The sequence below is a fragment of the Triturus cristatus genome, chromosome 7, assembly GCF_964204655.1.
Source record: "Triturus cristatus chromosome 7, aTriCri1.1, whole genome shotgun sequence".
Taxonomy (NCBI): domain Eukaryota; kingdom Metazoa; phylum Chordata; class Amphibia; order Caudata; family Salamandridae; genus Triturus; species Triturus cristatus.
In genome coordinates, this window is record NC_140590.1 from 169,778,518 (window position 1) to 169,799,548 (window position 21,031).

Here is a 21,031-nt window from a genome sequence, read left to right on the forward strand (position 1 = left end):
CCTCCAACTCAACAAACACCTGGAGAGTAATAGCTTATTGGACCCCTCCCAATCAGGCTTCCGAACCAACTACAGCACTGAGACAGTCCAGATCGCCGGGACTGACAATATCCACAACCTACTCAACAGAGGAGAATAAGCCACCCTGATTCTTCTTGACCTCTCCGCAGCCTTCGACACGGTCTCCCAACAGACACTCATCAACTGCCTACACCAGATTGGTATAACAGACAACGCACTGAGATGGATGGCATCCTTTCTCACAAGACACACCCAGAGAGTCGGACTCCATCCTTTCACGTCGCAAGCCAAGTACAACATCTGTGGGGTGCCCAAAGGCTCATTTCGTAGTCCAAACCACTCAAACATCTAAATGATACCACTCGCAGACATTGTCAGATCGCACAACATCAACATGATTTCCTACGCTAACGACACCCAGCTTGTCTTATTGCTCTCAGCTGACCAGATCTTTGACAAAGATAAACTCCCACAACTGCATGAAGAACATCTCAGCCTTTATGAAGGACAACTGCCTGAAGCTCAACACAGACAAGATGAAAGTCCTCATCTTTGGCAAACACTCTTGGTGGCCGTCTGAACTTGGACCCTTCGCCACACCAAAAGACCACGCCTGCAACATTGGCATCTTCCTTGACAGTGAACTCTCAGTGAACGTCAGGTCAACGCTGTCTCCTCAGCCTGCTTCCACACACTCTGCATGCCCCTTAAAATCTTCAAGTGCTTCCCTATCAACACCAGGAAGATGGTAACACAGGCCTTCATCACCAGCAGACTGGACTCTGGCAATCCACTGTATACAGGCACCACCACCAAAATCATACAAAGACTACAGACAATTCACAATGCAGCCGCAGACTTATCCTCAGCCTGCCCAAGAAAACCCACATCACCCAGCACCGGAAAGACCTCCACTGGATCCCAATCCAGAAGAGATGCCAGTTCAAGCTCCTGACACATGGCTACAAAGCCCTCCACGACCAAGGACCTGCCTACTGAACCACCGTCAGCAATTCCACCCCCCCCCCCCGGAACGTCCGCTCCGCACACTTCTCCTTTGCACTGATCCCATGCAATCGCCACTGCCACACCAGAGGGGGCTCCTTCTCCCATTTTGCCACCAAGCCTGGAACACCCTACCCCTTCACCTCCGGACTTCACCCTCTTTGACCAACTTCAGGAAGGGGCTCAAGACCTGGCTTTTCGACTGCGACCATCAGCCAGCACCTGGATACCCTCTTGGGTGAAAAGCTGCGCTGTACATATATGGCTTGATTGAATGATTGATTGACTGTGTTTTCCCCAATTCCTTTTGTCATTTTCCTTGAGCTTATCTGTGCTATAGTTAGAGTTTTTAATTATTTTTTTATAGGTAAGAGATGTTACCTTTTTGGGGCAGGCTTGGTTATGATTCTGTACTCCATGGGATTTGCATCCTCAATGATTTTGGCTTTTGGTATGCGAGTGGCCAGGCCATGCCTAATCTGATGGTATCTAAATAGTTCAGACTCAGGCATTTTTTATACCTCTTCATTTCTGTGAAGGATTGTAACCCGGCTGCTTGCAATAATTGTAACCACTGGCAATCACTTGGGGTAGCATTCCAACGCCTTGTTCTTCTAACCACCATGCCAGCTCAGAATAGATCCAGCCATATGTAAATTGGTCTTGATCTTGCTCTAATGGAAACAGTCCAGTACGATCAGCCGACTCAGGACCTCCCTGAACCAGAACACAAGCAACCTAAGACCGGTTTCAGCATGATTGGGCCTACTCAGTCAGGTGTAGCTTGTTTACAGTGGCAGAGTGTGTAAGGGACCCATGTCTGTGCATACTCTTGGCCACTTAGTGCATTACATCAAACACACAAAAGGTGATGGGAGGCTGCTTGCAATAAGTCTAACCACAGGCAACCTCTCAACATACCATTCCAAACCATCATTCTTTTGCCCACCATGCCATCTAAGATTAGACCCAGCCTCTAATTCTTCATCCTTTTAGCTAGAAGCAATGCACAATAGAGATGTGAGTGCCTTAGTCACGCTCACCGCGCATGCCGCATTGACATGGACTGTCTAAGACGTGGTCTCACCGATGTATACTTCATTTGTTTATTTTCTGTCACTTTTTTGGTAACAGCTCTCCACCCTTTGAGCCAGTCCCAGGCATCTTATGGTTTTAGGAAGGTCCATGCCCTCTCTAAAAATTTGAGTATTAGTTGAAAGGGTGCGAACCCACCTCAAATAATAAACAGAATACTTATCACGGTTGTAGGAAAGTAGGCTCTGCTGTCATTGTTACCCCACTTTGTGCCAGCGTCAGTATGTTTTATTGACTAGTCTGAGTGGGATCCTGCTAATCAGGACCCCAGTCACTGTGCTTCCTCCCAAAATTGACATGGTAAGTACTTCTGTACCTCCACTATTGGCTACTGGTGTACCGCTATAAGTCCCTAGTATATGGTATTAAAGTACCCAGGGCATAGGTACACCAGGGGTCTCCCATGGGCTGCTGCATGTATTACGCCACCCTTGAGAGACCACTAAAATTTGACTACATGCCTGCCAATGAAGGCTGTCTAAGCTGGTGCTAGCACTACTTATGACAGATACAAATGTTCTTATATCTGAGGTCACTACACTTAGACCTATAAGTCACCCCTAAGGCAGGCCTTTCAATCCAGAAAGCAGGGTGCTGGGTTATAAGTCTTTGCGTGCCCCTGGATGATCAGGACAACCCTACAAACCCCAGAGACAATTCTCCAAGGTCTGTAAGTGCAGCCAGTCATTTTAATACATATAGTGGCTATCCGTCATTACTCGGTGGCTAACTATATAGTGGCTGTGCCGAATCTGAGCATGTTTGGTATTAAACATGTTGGAATCATACCCCAATGCTGTTAACGCTGTTGGAGGTATAATTTCATGCACTGATGGCTCCTCCGGGAAGCCCCCAGTACTCCTGGTAACAGCCTTCTAGGGCCTGCCAGCCAGCTAGTGCTGCTGCCAACCCAGAAACGATTCGGCCCTCCTGCTGCTGAGCTCGCGCTTGGGAAGGTAAAATAACAGATTTCCTGTCACAGGGAGGTGTGACCACCTCCCAGACAGAACTTAGTGTACTGGGCCAGGGTGGGGGCACTTGCCAGCGCCACCGGTCTGCTTTGACGAGCACATTTGGTGCCCTCCTTGCATACTCTAGTTTAAGACAGTTCAGGAAGCCCTTGGCTCCCGCTCTGCTTTTCCTGGGCACCCCTGGTTGCTTCAGGCCTGCTCTGACTCCCCTCGCTGTGCTGAGTCTCCTGGTCCTTACTGGGCCAGACCGTAATCTTTTTGACCTTCTTCATGGGTTGCCGCTGCCAAATCTTGTTGGTGCTCCCGCCGGATACGGACCCCTCAGCACTCGAAATTTTTTGTGCGACAGCTTGTAGCTGGCTCCTGGTAATTCTCGATGTCTTCTTGTCCCTGCAGCTGTAGAGTCAAGGTCTCCATCTTCACACCTCAAGCACACGACATCGGTGGGCATTTGTCTACCGAGCCCGCTGGTCACTCCTGAGTGAACTAGACTCTTTCCCCTCTGGTCCCATCGATTCTACATCCTCTAGACACTGTCTTGACTCGAGTTGTGGTTCTTATGGACATATTACGGCTATTTCTGGGTGCAAACTAGCTAGAACCAACACTTATTCACTAACATATTTAGGGGTCATTAATGACACAGTGTGTGCATCCCGTGGGGCATGCTGGCTAACCATAACATAAAAGTCCCCCATTAGTGTTGCCTGGAATTTTTGGCATTGTAGATGATGACCAGTAAGCAGGAGGTAGCTACGGGCCAGTAGTGAAAGAGGGTGCCTTACCTTTTGGCCCAATCTTATAAAGGCAGCCTGGGCCCACCCACAGCTGCCTCTGGCTAGCACAGCCCCCACTGACTACTCGAGACCACTAGAAACTAATTTGTGCATGTCGGCCAACAGAGAAATGCCTGTTCTCCTTGCCAGTGGCAGCTATTGTCATATGGCAGCCACTGCCAGGCCCGGTCCAAATCTTCCCACCCCTTCCCACATTCAGGTGCACCTTTGTGCATTCTGGCTATCACTTTCCGAATAGAGGCCCATCACTGCCAATCTGCCATAATTCCAATGAATATTCAGGTTGTTCCAGGCATATACATGCCCTATCCTTGAATTACTAATTCCATTCTTGACCCAAATTCTGTCTATCTCTTGCATAAAGATGGTGCAACAATTTACCATATGATTGACCTGATATGATGAATTCACATGAAAGGCAGAATCTGAAATAGTGTATGTGAGTGCATGGTGACAATGGCAAAGTAATGTGGGGTAGCCAAACAGAATTGCTTTCTAATCATGTGATCTCTTTGAACATGATCATGTGAACTGAACAATAGGGCATCTGTGTGAACCTGTAATATTTGTCTAGTGTGCTCTCCACATCCTGTGATAAAAAATGTGTATAACTTGTGAGTTGTGCAACTTGCCCTTAAAAAATAAACATTATTTTCCTTTTTACTGTAAGTTTGTTTCATTTTGAACAATGAAATGTAATTTTATGGTTTATTACTGTTTATATTTGTATTAGATATTTATTGGGGCAACAAAATCTTTAAATTGATTAGGGCCTCTAAATGTTTTCTCTGACTTCTCCCACTTCACCTAACTCAATGACCAAGTTGACTTTACACGGGCTGCCCAACAAAGTTTAACAATCCTGCCCTTGTTGTATCACTGCTTCTGTAGGAGAAGGACCCTTCCTTCTCCTGTATTGCTGATCTGGTGAATTTAACAATGCTAAGAATTCAAACGAAAGCGATAAACATTTCATTTGAATTTCTCCTATTTCTTACAGGAATGAGTTGCCCTAAAAACAGCCATTATGAAATATGTGCAGGAGGCTGTGGTAAGACATGCAGTGACTTGTTCAACCAGGTTGAATGCACTGCTAAATGCAAAGAAGGCTGTGTCTGTGACGATGGCTTCCTTCTCAGTGATGACAAGTGTGTTCCCATCTCCCGTTGTGGTTGCAGCTACAAAGGTGTCTACTACAAAGCTGGTGCAACGTTTTTCCCAGAGGACGACTGCAACACGCGCTGCGTCTGTAAGAACAATGGCGGTGTGAAGTGCAAAGACCACTCGTGCGGCCCCAATGAGGTCTGCGAGTTGGTCGATGGTGTGCGAAGATGCAATGCAGTTGGGTCATCAATGTGTTCTGCATACGGCAATCTCCACCTCTGGACCTTTGACATGGTGGCCTACGACTTACCAGGGATCTGCTCATACATCCTCTCCGAGTCCTGCGCGGGTAGCTCCTCCTTGGAACCATTCTCCGTCAGGGTGGTAAAAGAAAACAGGAGCAACATGACCATTGCAGTCACCAAAGCGGTCACAGTGGACGTCTATGGAGTCAATATAACCCTCATGCAGGGAGACGCCTGGGTTGTCACGGTAACTTAACATTTGTTTCAATTATTGTTTTGTCAATCACTAACGCAACCAAAGAATGCTTCACTGCCTGAGTTACTCAAGGGAGTTGGGGAATGAGATTCAGAGATCACTCAGTTCGTAGGGTTCTTGGAAGAGGTCGGTCCTCTGATGTCCACCTCAAGGAGCAAGGGGCAAAAGAAGAGGGGTTCACTGGGGGGACCCTTGAGACCTACCCTATAGGCCCTTGCACCTCACCAGGAACACTGAGCGGTCTGTGCACGCTGCATGAGATAATAGCAAAGCATTACATCTGGTATAATGCTGTGATAGATGAAAACACCCAACTCTGCATTTCTTCCCCTTTTATCACTGCAATTTTCCAAGACTACTCGAAGGGCTGCAGGTGGGTTCAAGAGTGAATAAGGAACATAAAGATCACAGTGTAATTTCACCAATATTTCTGGAGAATAAATACCTACGGTCTTCAGTCATTTTTCCTTTTAAAATAATTGTAAAGATCTTCACGGAGCTGCCCTTTTCACACAACATTTTGGGCAGAGATAATTGTAAATGTGGCCTCTCAGAATGCAAAAAACATTCCTCGCAGATCAAAGACAAAGCTTACACCCACCAAAACATAAACAGCCAAAATAAGCTAGTTTTGCTTGTACTTACTAGTTAATCAAATTTCCTATAAATTGTAGGCCGTGTTCACAAATGTAAAAAAAAAATATCAAGAGATAAATAGAAATCTCATTAGTAGAAGTTCACTTTGGCAAATAATTCATCCAATGGAAAAGACGCACACATGATTAAAATAGTAAAAGTATGTATGCAGATTTATATATTAACTCTGACCCACCTCAGTTTGGTGCAGGTCATCTGAAGCAGTTGCTTCTGACTTGAGCTGGACACCCATTAACAACAAGTGGAACTGCAGCTTCATTAAAATACTTCAGTGCTTTTGCAGTTGACCTACAAGGTACACCAAGTAACCACTAGTGGAACCGCAGCTTCATACAAAAATGTCAATGCTTCTGCATCTTACCCTATAGCGACACCAAGTAAGGACTAGTGGAACTGCAGCTTCATGTATGAATTCAAGGCTTTTGCATTTGACTAGAAAAGGACACCCAGCACACACTTATGGAAGTGCAGCTTCATGTGAAAATTGCGTTATTAGAAATACGGCTTCATTAAAGAATGTTAATGCTTTTGCATTGGATTTTTGAGGAACACCTTGTGATGACTAGTGGAAATGCAATTAAATGTACGAATTTCAATGCTTTTGCATTTGACTTATGAGGGACACCTAGTCACAGCTTGTGAAACTACTCCTTTGTGAAAGAATATCAATGCATTTGCATTGATTTGACTTGAGTGACACCTTGTAACGACGAGTGGGACTGTAGTTGCAGGTAAGAATTTCAGTGCTTTTGCATTTGTCTTTTAGAAGGACACCTAGCAATGACTAGTAGAACTGCAGCTTAATTAAAGGATTTCAATGCTTTTGCATTTGACTTGTGTAGGACTCCTAGTAGCAAATTGTGGAACTGCAGCTTTGTGTAACAGCTGCGGTCCGTGCAGGTAACAGCGGTGAGGCGGTGGGGCCAGGTAAGGGGGGATTTCGAGGGATAATGCCTAGGAAAAATTAATTATTTATTTAATTTTCCCTCAGCATCATCCCTCGTAATGCCCCCTTACCCGTCCCCACCGCTCCACTAATGTTACCTGCACGGACCGCGGCTGTTGTTTAAGAATTTACATGCTTTTGCGTCTGAATCAACAGGAACACCTAGTAATGACTTGTGGTTATTGCAACTGCATCTTACTCAAGAGGGACATTTACTAAAGTGAGTTACTGCAGCGTTGTGAAAGACTTGTTAAGCAATTGCTTCTTAGTTGAGAGAAACATCTAGTAAAGTTCTGAAGGGCTGCAGACTTGTTTAAGACTTCACACTGTTTTCTTTGACTTGAAAAGGACACCTAGTAATTACTTGAGGTAATTTTAGCTATGTGAGAGGCCAGACCGATTGGCTTTCCCAATTCTTGTTTCTTATCTTGCTCCAGTGTCGGGTGATGTGCTTTCTTATGACTTTATTAGACCTAAGATCACATGATGCAATTTTCGGTTATGTCATCATTGTGTTAAAGTATGGGTTTGAATACTAAAAAATCATACGCTTTTTTAATCGCTGAATGCTTGCAATAATATGCTTTCTCTCTGCCTCCAGCTAAATGGATGTAGCCCAGGTGTCTAAGAATATTGGCACAATCCATGCAGTAAAATATTTGCTGCACCCAATGACCAACGTGATATGAATTCTCATAACACTGTAACGGTCACTCCTCAACTGTCCCCATTTATCTGTCCTGGCCCCACACCTTAGGTGTACCCACAAATACCTGACTCCTAGGTCCCGGACCACATCACCTGCCCGAAAAGCCCGAGGATGTAGGGTAAATGCCACCCTCACCCCAATCTGCTGCCTCGAAATATGGATCATGTGGCTCAGAATTAACATTTTCACCAATGGGTCCCAGCATTGAGCAATAGAGGATAGATTCTGTGGCAGCAGCACACCCTTCCCTCCACTTCACACTTGCACAGTGATCAGTGCTTAATTTGAGCCGGGGCTTTCCGGTGCTAAGCACCGGCACATACTTGGTTTCCGGTGCTCGGCACCGGCACCTAATTGTCAACACCATACATAGAACAGTCCACCACATTGTGGCTCTGCTCATCTAATTTAGAGATGAGCAGAGCCACGGATGTTTAGGAATACAATATACATTAAAATTGCAAATACCTGCCTCCCCAGCCATTCCTTTAGCTTTGGGGACCTGGAATAATCTGAACTGTCTCATTTACATGCGAGAGAGACATTAGTAGTTGTTTTGGTAGAAAGGACAAGGGCGATGGGTGGTGCAAGCTGCAGTGGCCTCCCTGGCAGAGCCCTGGCACTTACCGTTTTACAAATTAAGCACTGGCAGTGATGCTATTAGACACTGCCATTAAAACTGTCACCTGATGTGCTGAAAAAGTGACAGAACTACTCATGCTACCCTTATGCCTGCTTTCTCTTTCCTGTGACTCATATCAGCAGTGATGGAGCCTCAATACTAAGCTGATATTACAAAATTATGTTCATCCCAACTTGATTTGCACCTGTTTCTTGAAATATGCGCAGTGCTTAATTTGAGCCAGTGGTTTCCAGTGCTTGGAACCGGCACTGAATTGTTAGCACCGGCTCTAGAGACAGTGGGCCACATAGCAGCGTTGCCTGTCAAATTTTTAGTTGAGCACAACAGCTGTTTAATAAGTCAATGTACATTAAAAAAGAACAATAACTGCTGCTAGCACCATTATTATAGATTAGAGTTGCCTAGAATAATCTTATTTGTCACACTCGCAGGAGAGCGATGGCTAATAGTTGTGTTGATGCTGTCAATGGCAAAGCTAATAGGGGACATGGGTAATGCAAGCTGAAGGGGCTTCGTCAAAAGAGCCCTAGCACTTATTTTTTTCAAAATAAACACTGAATATGTGCTTCCTGTTAAAAGGGCAAAAGAGAAAGGACAGGGGAACCCTACTCACTAACGGAACCAGGGTAATGGTTATATAAAGGGAAACAAAGGTTCCTGTGGACTCGTAAAAAATGATTCAAGCAATATAATTTTCACAATCGCAATAAAAAGAGGGTAGAATAATGGCAGAGGGCAAGGAACCACCAACACATTTTTACAATTATGACTTGTTTTATAAACACAACAGACTTATTATATACATTGTTTACATTTACAGATATCAAGATTAACAATACCACAATGTGGATGGGGGTTGCCACCGTGGCGGTGGCATCCTAATTGCCAGTGCGGGACCGCCGCACCACTGGCGGCCGGTCCCAGCACCACTACGTATGCCCGCCATCCTAATAGGCCCCTAAGTGTGTGCCGGTTGCTCTGTTGAGTACAGTGACCCTGCACAGAAGTGAGAACAGCTCTATACAGGAGGCTACTTCCACTTCAATGCCGACTTATCTGGGATCTTATCACCACTTCGGCACCAATCAAGGGGCTTTGCGCCACTGGAGTGTCACTTTTGCTAGACGCTCTGGTGATGTAGGCCTCTCAATCATATATCTGAGGAGACGGAAAGCCACCCTGCTTGACTTGACATGGCCTCATAGATATGAAGTAAGGCAAGGCAGCCCCTCGCCTTACTCTGCATCAAGGAGATGTTCCATGGACATTGTGGTGGGTGTTTCCATGCAAAACCCATGATTGTGACACTGCCCCATATTTACAAAATCACGTAAACCTGGGACAGCACCTAAACCATATGCCTCCCCTGAGCAGGCACAACAAGGAGTAATCTTTTCATTTCTCCTCGTTTGTTTCCTCTTTCCATCTGTGCTGCAGAATGCAGCCCACATAGAACAAAAAAAAGCCTCCATGGAGTTTATTTTGTTGCAAGAAGGTGTCGCTATAATGCAATGCAATTCTAAATGTGTTGTTCAGATATGTAAAATGTCCACTTGATGTTCCCAATCTTGAGTTGTGCTCACAAGCTAGGTTTGCACTATGGACATAGCAGTACATGCGCACATTTACATTGCTGAACTGAAGCTAACTTCATATCTGCATTTCAGTGTTTCGAATACTTGATTTGCTGGCATACCTCAAAGTGTCAGTAGATCCAAGTTCATCTCTGCACTGGATTTGCATGAAGCATGCACTGGGAGGGTAGATGACCTAGCACACAAACAGCAGGTAGCTCATGAAACAGTAGGGAACATAGAAGGATCAGCAAGGGGAAAGGAAAAACTATACAAGAACACAGTTTGGGTTCTCATGGACAGGTTTCTATCTTCGTTTTTCCATGAGTTAATATCTGACATCGTTGATAGTCCCAGTCTAAGTGTTAAATCTAGACCTAGGATAGCAATTCAGGCTCAAATGGTCTATCCTCTTTAATCAGCAACCACAACTGGTGATCATTTTAGTGAGGGTTTTGTTTATTATCTTGCAGGTAAATGGAGTCCTTTACACCCTTCCTTTCAACCTACCTGACGGGATACTTCAAATCTACCAGAAAGGCATTAAAATCATTGTCGAAACAGACTTTGGCCTGAACGTGGCATATGACCTGGCCTACCAGGTAACAGTGACTGTCCCAGGTAACTATAGGAACCAAACGTGTGGCTTGTGTGGCAGATACAACGGGGATAAGAACAGTAAATTTCTGCTCCCAGACAACAGACTGGCGTCTGATGCCACCACCTTTGCCTCTGCTTGGGCACTCCATCTTCCAGGGATAACCTGTAACAGTGGCTGTGGGACGTCTGGCAGTGCCTGCCAAGACTGTGATCAGAAAAGCAAGGAAGTCTACAAACAGTTACAGTTCTGTGGTATCTTGGTACAGCCTGGTGGCCCCTTCTCAGCCTGCTATTCAAGGGTCAATGCAAATCTTCACCTTGCTCGCTGTATGTTTGATCTTTGTCAGGCAAATGGAGACCGCAGAGTCCTGTGTGACAGTATTCAGAGCTATGCGCTGGAATGCGAGGACATGGGGGTCAACATAAAGCCTTGGAGGGACCAGTCCATCTGCCGTAAGTAATGCAAAGATTTCTCAATTTCTTCCTAACCTGTACTGTCTCTGTCAAAACTATTAACAATGGATCCAAAGAAAGAACGAATGTTCAGGAACTAGATATAGCCATCAGAATTATCAGGGACTCAGAGCGTGAAGCGCATTGTGATGTGGAGATTTGTGGAAAGAGGTGAGTTATGAGGAAGTGCCTCATTGGCTGAACACATAGCTTTGCACTTATTTGTGACTTATTTGACTACAGCAAGGATGTTGAACATGTGCCATGAAGCCAGAATCCTATACAGTCTGTTTGAATAACAATACTTCACGAATTTCATTCTTATACTTGTCATAAATCAAGGGGCAATGGGAGGCTGGGTCCATAGCAGGACAATATGTAACACTAGTTCTTAAAGTGAAGTAACAACAAACAACATGAGTAATTTCCTCAAAAGAAGGGCTCATGGATGTTCGTTGAATCCTTCAGGCACATGAAGATGATTGGGGATCGCATAAACTGTTGTCTTAACCAAAACCATGGGTAGGCCGCTCCACTAGGATAGCACATGAGCAGGAAGTGAATATGCTGCAATGTTGTTTGCCAAGACCAACTCACGGGCACTTCTCACCAGATATACAAGAAAGCGTTGTCTAACTTTGTCTTAATAACCAGGCACAAAATGCACACAAGTGTCTCCGACTAAGAAAGAGAGCACACATAACCTCACTAGAAGCTGCCATAAGCCGTGAAGAAAGGACTCTGACAGACATTCAGCAAGCTGTTCTTAGTCAGGAAACAGAAACAATAGTAATTTACCAAAGTTGTCCAAGACCCTACAGGGCCAGATGAATAGAAGTGGGACTGCATGTTGGTAGGCAATAAACGCTGATTACATTTAATAGAAACAGAATCGCCGCATAGGCCATGCGCAGTGCCCTTGGCATGGTTATGTCAAGGCTGCTAGCCTAGCACTCTAATGCACTGAGTCCATTCATCAGTAGAAATAGATCCACAATGTCAACGTAGCTTGTAATTTCATTTTCTGAATTTACACATTTATTCTACAACAATGTAGTCATTCTGATTCAATTCTGGGCCAATACATATTAGTTTGAATATTTTACTAGGTAATGGCAATTTGGTTTTCTCATAATAGTCCACCACTCCATCATCCTACATGAGCCACGCTTAAGGAATAAAAAGCAATGTTTCCTCCTTTGAAGCACTTACATCACTTAGGGCCTGATTTAGATTTCGGTGGACTGCTTACTCCATCACAAATGTGATGGATATTCCATCCAACACACTACAAGAGCCATTGGATATAATGCACTTGCGATGCGATGTCCGTCCCGTTTGTGACCTGCAAATCAGACCCTTATTGCAGATAATGCATCTGCTTTCATTGGCACTTTAAAATGGAAATAGTGCATCGATGAACCTAGAAAGGAGCAACGCCACTCTGACCTGAAATAAATGAGCCCAGTTCTGCAATATTCATTTTGATTAACAGTAGCAGCTGTAAACAATGTCTCTCAATCGTTCAGGCAACGTATTTGTGTCTAGGTGCTTTTTTAACTGTGCAGTGGTCTTTACAAAAACTTTACAATTTAGCCCACCCAGGTTCAGCATTCTTATTTCACTCATAGACCACTCACTTTAGGCTGTCACGTTCATGTGTGTTACTAGGGGTGGGTGAAAATTCCGCTCCGCTGGCGGAGCTTTGCCCACTCGGAACGCGGAGTTCTGACAAAACTCTGCCAACTTATTTCTGAAACGCAGATTACCAAAATGACATGAGCGAGTATTTGTGCCCCTTGTGCTATTTTCCGGTGCTATAATGTCTCCTGTCGAGAGTTCTCAAGGCGGGAAGATGCGGCAGGTCGCAGCCATTCTCACTGAGAAAGCTGCTGCTCAAGTAGAAGATAAATTTGAGCCGAAGAAAGAAGCAGCGCCCCCTGCTGTGCTGCAGTTTGTGCTGATTTTACAGCATGGAACAAGCTCCTGGCACTAAACATTCACGTGAGCAGCCGACATGCGCAAGTCCTCGTGCTCGCATAACTTCCCGGAATCAGTCTGAGTACTTTCATGTAACCCCGCAAGATCTGTCCCCCCTTAGGATAGACCAGCCTTGTTCCAGATCCAAAAAACTGGGTGTCAGTATCCGAAAATTAACTGGTGCTAAAAACAGAAATTCTTTCACTATTGATATTCCATTCGTTCTTCCACCTATCCAAACATTTGGCATTGTAGACCACAATATCCTCCTGAATATTCAAAATATTAGAGCGGACACTGTAGACCCCATTGTAAAAGGATTCAGTTCATACCTCATATACAGATTGTAGCAGTTAAAGATAAAAGACTGTATCTCAACAAACTCAGTATCCTTTCTCCAGCATATATTGTGACTCTCTGGAGGACGGCAGCTAGGACAACATCTCTACTAGTCTGACAATGAGGCTCAGCTATAGTTAAAAGACTGACTCCTACGAACCTTGACCATCTGCCGTAATGTTATGAAATCACAGTAGTACCAAAGGAACGAAAACCAACCCTCGAAAGACGCTGCGCCTCCCTAAAGTAATAAGAAGCTACTATCAGTCTGGTTCTGTCCCGGCGTGATAGAATTGTCCCAAAAGCATTGACATTGCTAAATTCCTTCGTTTTGCCATTTAATCTACACAGCCCTGCCAAGAGCCATGCATCAGGAGTTAGACCAGCACATTTTAGTGTGTTGTCCCCATCACCGCACTAAAATGCACCTGTCACTGGCGGGCAGCAATCAGCTCATAGGCCTTCGATTGGAGACTCAACTGCAGCAGCATTAAAGCCTAAGGGCTGCTCACACCTACCAGTGTGTCGTACTCACCCTCCAGCCAGCCAGATTCCAGTATGTCGTTTTTTTTCTTAAGTGTCAGAGTCCAGGCCCAGTTCACACCTGTGTGTGTGTGTAGTCATTAGGAGTATCCATGCATCAGACCATCAGCACTATATGTGTTCATCATGAGAGATGTGGATGCATTGTAAAAAGGTCACAATTTTATTCTGTCTTAATACATAATTCAGAAATAAATATTTATACAGAATTAACAAGTCTTCTTACTACCCAAAACAAACTTAACAGCAACCTTAGAATAAGTAAAACCTGAAGAGGAAATAACAAGGTTCCAAACTTGCGCCCTGCAGCTTGTGGGTGTCAGTTCGTAACTCACTGAGCTATAACTCAAGGAGTGTGCCTTGTGGCCTGCGGGTAACAAAAGGTTCTCTCAAGCATAAGCAGTAACCAGATGAGCTGTCTACACAAAATCCAAATCTGAGACCTGCATGTTGACTATGAAGTGCTTAGCCTCAGGCATATTACCCCTCCATGGTATATGATGAGTGAGACTTGTGGCTAGACTGCACAGAGATGTATCCAGCAAGTGCACTGACCGTCAAGTAGTTTAGTGTAGATGAATCTTCCTCATCAGGCTGTTTGCAGCAGTTTCAATGCTGTTTCAGAGCTTCTCATTGTTCAAAGTGATTCATTTGTATATGTATAACCTTACATGGACTTTACCACTTTATTTTATGGAGAATGTGTCATTCAACGTGTCACGTATTTGGCAGTAGAACATAACTAAGGCTCCCGGTTTTCCGTTTTTACGGATTTTTACAGATAAATACAGACAGAAAACAATGTGTTTTCTGCCTGCATTTATTTTTAAAAGTGGATAAATACAGAAAGTTGGGTTTCTTTTAAGTGACTCTGTGCTGTCTTTCATGAATTATAGGCCAACACCTGAGCGGATAGACAGCATGGAAAATTTAAAAAACAGGATGCAATTTCATTAAATAATGCCATGTATCAATATACATTTGTATTATAATGCTAATATTTACCAGTGGATGTTTTGTTATATAATATTTGTCATCTTAAATAGCTAAAACAGATAGACGTCAAAATATGAGTGCTAGTCTGTCAATTATATAAATATGGAAATGTACAGTTTTACAACTTCATTTGTCCCAAAACACAAAATAAATATGGATAAATACAGATGAAGTAGGAAAAAATAAATATGGATAAATACAGACGGAAAAGCTAAAAAAATAAATACCATAACACCGGGAGCCCTAAACATAACTCATACTCCACTGGAACCATGAAAATGTCACACAGCAGTTTAAAGACCTGGCAGCTCTGTCTGCATTGAAGCTTGAATCTCATGTCAAGACTACAGAGTGCAGCACAAAGTATCCACCAATAAGTGCAACAAAATATCACACAGCTAATTCCTACCCCAGTCCAAGTCTAGCAGCACACACCTTAGTTATCTCACAAGAAGATCATGGACCTCTTCTCATTGCCTGCCTTTGCCAGATAAGTTGTGTCCTATGAAGGTCTGGTTAATGCCCAAAAATGTTAAATATCTAATGCTGACACAGCCTCACATCCCGATGGATATTTGTAATGTTGTGAGAGGCACATTTAAGGGCATATCAGCAAGGCGTGCCGATAGAATAGATCATTTTATCGCCTAATTAGCAAGCTCACGCTAATGCGTGAAAACTTGCGTTAGCGTAGGGATTCCTAACGCCCAGCTTTGCATCTCTAATGAGAGGCAAAGTGGGCGTTCCTGACATGACAGGAGAAATGTCGCTAAGCGACATTTCTCCTATCATCAAGCCCCACGCTATGAAGCATAGCGGCAAGAAAAGTAGCGATAACCCCTGTTATCGCTACTTTCCTTACGCCTGCTTCAGGACTGACTTAGCCATGATATCCTATGGAAGGTGGATATCATGGCTAAGTTTGTAGGGCCCTATCATCAAGCTAACGCCACATTGCGTGAGATTATCGCTGGGTTTCCAGCGATAATCTCACGTTAGGCAGTTAGCGCGAGGATTTTTATCGCTTTTGAGACAAGCGTTGCTAATAGCACGCTATCTCAGCGATAAAAATCTACGCTAGCCAGCAATAATTATCCTAGTGCTAAGTGCGCTTAGCGATAATTATCGCCGGTTGTTGCTGATATGCCCCTTAGTGTTTTATGATAAGGAATATGGATTACGTTGCCTTTGCACAAGTTTATCTCCAGAAGGCCCTATTTACAGTCAACCCAGGTAATTCGAGATATCCAGCAGCTCCTGTCACATCACATGATAAATTTACAATTTGTACAGTAAGCAACACACTCCTTGCAACACCTGCGGGCATTCCGATTTTAGGGTAAAAAGCACTAACATCTGCATGCTATGTCCCAGTTTTCAAACAATAATCATAATTAGTGCTATTTAGTGTTGTTCCATTTCAGATAATCGGCAAGAAGCATAAGCAATTGCAATTTCTTCACCTTCCTGAATTTATGTAGGAATTGCTCCTAATCCATATGCACTGGCATCAGTGGTAAGCGGAGTCTTGCAGGACATATCAAAACATCCTAAATTGGGTGCATTTGCGATTTCCAACTTGATGTTGTCAAAGTCCTTTTGACACCCTTGACACCAGTCAAATTTTTGAAGATTTCTTGAGTAAACTCCTAATTGACTTAGTCTAGTCGGAATATTTTTTTACTAATTTGGCATAAAATTCAGTTACCCCTAAAAATGACTTCACATCATCCGTGTTGCTAGGCACCATACTGTTAACAATACTGTCTACCAGCTTTTCACAAGGTCTTACCCCATTAACTCCAAGAGTGTGTCCTAGAAAAGTCACACTATTGTCCTTAATTTAGCATTTTTCCACTTTTGCAGTGATGCCACTGCTTTGTAACTTTTCCAAACATGTTTTAATTTACTGTCATGATCTTTCTCATCTTTCCAATATATCAATATGTCTTCTTGAAAATAACCTACCCCCTTCATATCCCCAAATGTTTTTTGCATTAACCTCTGAAACTCTAAGGGCGGATAGGCTAACCCAACTGGCAAAGGCTTGAACGCCTGTCTCTTTAGTGGGAGACCCAGCAGCGGCCCATGCAGGTAAGAGGTGGGGGCGATTTGGACAGACGACGACGAGGTACAATTAATTATTTATTACATTTTTGGTCGCCATCGTCCGCGGCTGGGGAGACACTGTGTAGTGTCTGAATCAATGTCACAAAAGCCTGCATTAGTGAGTGGGAACAGGCATGACTAGACCCTATTGACCACGAGACCTGACATCTCGCCAAGTCTGTCCACCTAGGGTAGGAACGCAGTGGCACTATCCCTCATGCCCTTCATGCACAGCAATACATTGTCCATTTATAGTTAGCAAACTGGATAACATCAAGAGCAGTCAAAAACACAGGCTCAAAGCCCATGCAAATGATACAATGATGAGTTGCATTTCCAATGGTAAAAAGACTGCTTAAATGCCCAGTCATTTTTGTGAGGTAAACTAAAGAACCATATAACAAGCTGAAAATTAATTTAGCTGCTGTTACCATTAGAAGAGATATTGTGTAGCTAGCTACACAACTTCTGGTTTTTAAATCTGTAACATGAAAGGTTCCGATGCAATTTGTGATCACTTAAAACGCCAAGATTCGGGTGAGTGCCCAAATGCTCCAGGGATTTGGAGTCAACCACACATTCGAATGCCGAGTTGTGAGCCCCAAAGGACATAATTTAGCTTTAGCTAAAATTTAGATGAGGTCCATTTAGAGCGTTATATTCTTGTTGAGGATTTAGCTGCTTCTAGAGGCCCATTTGGGGAATTGATAAAATAATAAAATGATCTCCAGTGGTAAGACAGCTGATTCTGAAGTCCATGGGGCAAGATCATCTTTATGGTCTAGACAATTTGACAGATCTGAAATGAAAAGAGGAAAAAAGATGGCTAAAACATATCCCTGCTTGAAAGCCATTAGCAGTGTTAATTCTAGGAGTAAGTCCACTATGAGTTGATCATTTACCCTGCACCCATGTATCTCAATGCAAGACAAAGAAAAGGTGATGTAAAACTGGAACAGTTCTGCAGGTACACAATTGTGCTCAAGGATAGTTCCTAACAAATTAGAAAAAGAATCAATTGCTGCTTGTCTGTCTGCCCTTTGTTAGCATACAATTGCTACTTCAAGGCATGAAAATAAGACTGAAACGAAAAAAATCTGAGACATTGGTGAGGTTGAAAAACAATAGTGGAACAAGTTCCTGCTCTCGTTACTACAGAAGCCACCACTGGCAAAGCCAGTAGGTCTGGTGTTGGCTTCCAATGTTTATTTCCTGTTGAAGGTGTTTGTAAAATATAACAAAAAACATATGATGGAAGCACTGATGAAGCCAACAGCACAGCAGGCCTGTTGGCTCGTCAATGCACCTTTGATGCTTGATTTCATGTGGACTATACAGTGAGCTACATTACACATTCTCAAGTTTGCAATTTCTGCTTTTGTTTGCGATACTGCTCAAAAGTCATCAGTATGTTCACTTAGGGCCATATTTACGAAATCACTAGTTTGTGATTTCCTAATAGCAAGTTTTAGCAATTCGCTATTACGAAATCTTAAACTGCGATGTACATCAGTGTGTTTGACTCTGTTAGCGATTCGCAGTGGGTCGCAAATGGACCTGCCTCATCAGTATTCATGTGGTAGATCACAATTTGCGACTCATTTTGAATGGCTACCATACCAGGGATGGTGGTCTGCTGGGGTCAGCAGACCACCATGTCTGTGATTGTGTTTTAATGAAAGCAATTTTTTCTTTTTTTGTAATGCAGCCCATTTTCCTTAAACATAAATGGGATGCATTTAAAAAATAAAAATGAAAAGTTACCTTATTATTTTTTAAGAGTAGGCAGTGGTCCGTGGGACCACTAGCTGCTCTTAATTGATGTTCTGCCCACATTCACAAAGGGGAAGGGGTCCCCTGGGGACCCCTTCCAGTTTGGGAAAGAGTTTACCACCAACTTGAAGTTGGTGGTAACTGCGGTTGTTTTGCGACCAAATTGCCGGGCACAAAGCATTCCTACATACCAGTGCGAAACGCTATTGGGAAGGCATGCCCGTCGCATACCCCTTCTTAATAGGGACTCACAAACCCAATTTGCGATTCGGTAATAGCGTACCGAATCGCAAATAGTGCTGTGCATATTTGAAAATGCTTTTTTCAGGTCGCCAACAGTCTGATTCTGTGAAAGGGGCCACTTGTGAACTGCAAAATCTTTGCACACGCGGCCCATATATATTTTCTGCTGCTCACTTTGTATACCTGGATCCATCTACTTCCACTGTAACTCACAACAAAATGTGCCTGCATTGAGCCCAAGTTTTGCTGACAGCTTTGTGACCTTCTCCATAGCTCTGCAGTGTCAGCAGAATTCATATATTGAAACGAGCAGCTTTTCACGACCCCACAGTCTCGCCAGTCATCAGAAACGTTTTCTCTATGAAGAAAACATTAAAAGGAGAGTTTGTAACAAAACTTTGCTAAGGTCATTCCATTTTTTTCCCCATCACAGCCATGACCTGCCCGGCCAACAGCCGCTACCTGCTCCGTGCTGATGTCTGTTCTACATCATGCGCCTACCTGACGGATACAGCAGAGTGTCCACCCAAGCCCTTGGAGGGATGCCAGTGCAACGAAGGCTTTTTCTCTGATGGCGAGCAATGCGTGCCCTTGAATGACTGTGGATGCTTCTATAAAGGAATATACTTCAAGGTAGGTCTTACTTTTGTTAGGGAAACTTACCACTTTCAGAATCAGTGGTGTCTTCTGTGAGAGTACCCCAATCACAGTAAGCTTTACCTACTTACTACAGCCTCTTGTCTTCCGTAACCTCCCATCCCTCCCACATGTTGACACCCGGTCTGCTGCTGTCTCATTGTATGTGAGATCTCCGCAGTCTGCTCCACCACACAATTTTTGTTCCATCCTTCTTCAACCAGCAGTGGTCTGCAGCGCCTTGATGGCCTGAGGTACTGCATTCATTGTGCAAAGTGCCTAGGGGTGATTCGACTGACCTGCACTATTGGGACTCCATGTACTTCATGAAAATCCATTCTAAACTGCACGTTAAGGTCGTTTTACTCAAGTTGTTGGACTTGGAAGAAAATATGGTATCTTAGATGGTCTACAGGGAGGACTGAAAGAGGTGCTGGGGGATTGTGGGAAATTACATCCCGCTGATGATAACCTTCAGTTTTCTAGACCTTCACCATGAAGGTTTTGGAGGAAGCTTCGATTGCTTTTATTCTAATCCTCCATTGTATGAACCTACACACGGTAAGATATGGCGCAGGTGGAGTTAGCAAAGGCATTGACAGTGTAATAAAGCAATACTTCTTTAAAATATCTCCCATAGCCAGCCCAAGACAGACCGCATTGCGTAACGTGGGACCTCCCTGTGGAAGGGATTCTGTTCATAAAAAGAACTGGTCATTTATAGAGCAAAAACAAAAGTTATGGTAAAGAAAACCATCGGGCACAACTTGAAGAATAGGCCAGATAAGGCTGCACACTCCAGGCTGCTCTGCAGGCCGGACAGCCATACAGTTCCCCTTCATGAGATGAAAAGAATGAACAAGAAAGACAAATCAGAAAAACACAAATCTGAAAAACAACAGAGCAAATACAGATCCTCACCTCTTACTCTCTCTGTGGTGAAGGACAGGAGGAAAACACAGCAATTGCTTTGAAATTCCATGTCTTAGACAGAGGAGTAATGGTGTCTCTATCACCTCTGTGTTTCTATCCATTGTAAAAAACGCAAATATGAATGGCCTTCCCTTGAAGGAAGTCCCAACTTATAAATCAATGTCTAATTGATGACCAAACAGGATGTAAGATTTGTTCTCAAGGTTTTATGTCTTATATTGTGTTATAATGGCATTAATATATGTTATGTTATGTTATGTTATGTTATGTTATTAGAGTTTATAGAGCGCGCAATTACCTTACGGTGTCCTGGCGCTAAGCACTGAAAGCCTACGCTAAAGTGAGAAACTAAAACTGAGAGAAAAACCATGTTTTGAGATTTTTCCTAAAAGAACTGAAATCC

At 43.6% G+C, this 21,031-nt stretch overlaps 1 protein-coding gene across 1 annotated transcript in view; it reads left to right on the forward strand.

Annotated features, from left to right (window-relative positions):
• Positions 1-21,031, forward strand: part of LOC146809140 (IgGFc-binding protein-like) — a 129,372-nt gene that overhangs the window by 46,200 nt on the left and 62,141 nt on the right. The window contains exons 7-9 of the mRNA XM_085614830.1: positions 4,890-5,485; positions 10,497-11,076; positions 19,493-19,692. Of these exons, the coding sequence (XP_085470956.1) occupies positions 4,890-5,485; positions 10,497-11,076; positions 19,493-19,692 (1,376 nt within the window). The remainder of the gene's footprint in view (positions 1-4,889; positions 5,486-10,496; positions 11,077-19,492; positions 19,693-21,031) is intronic.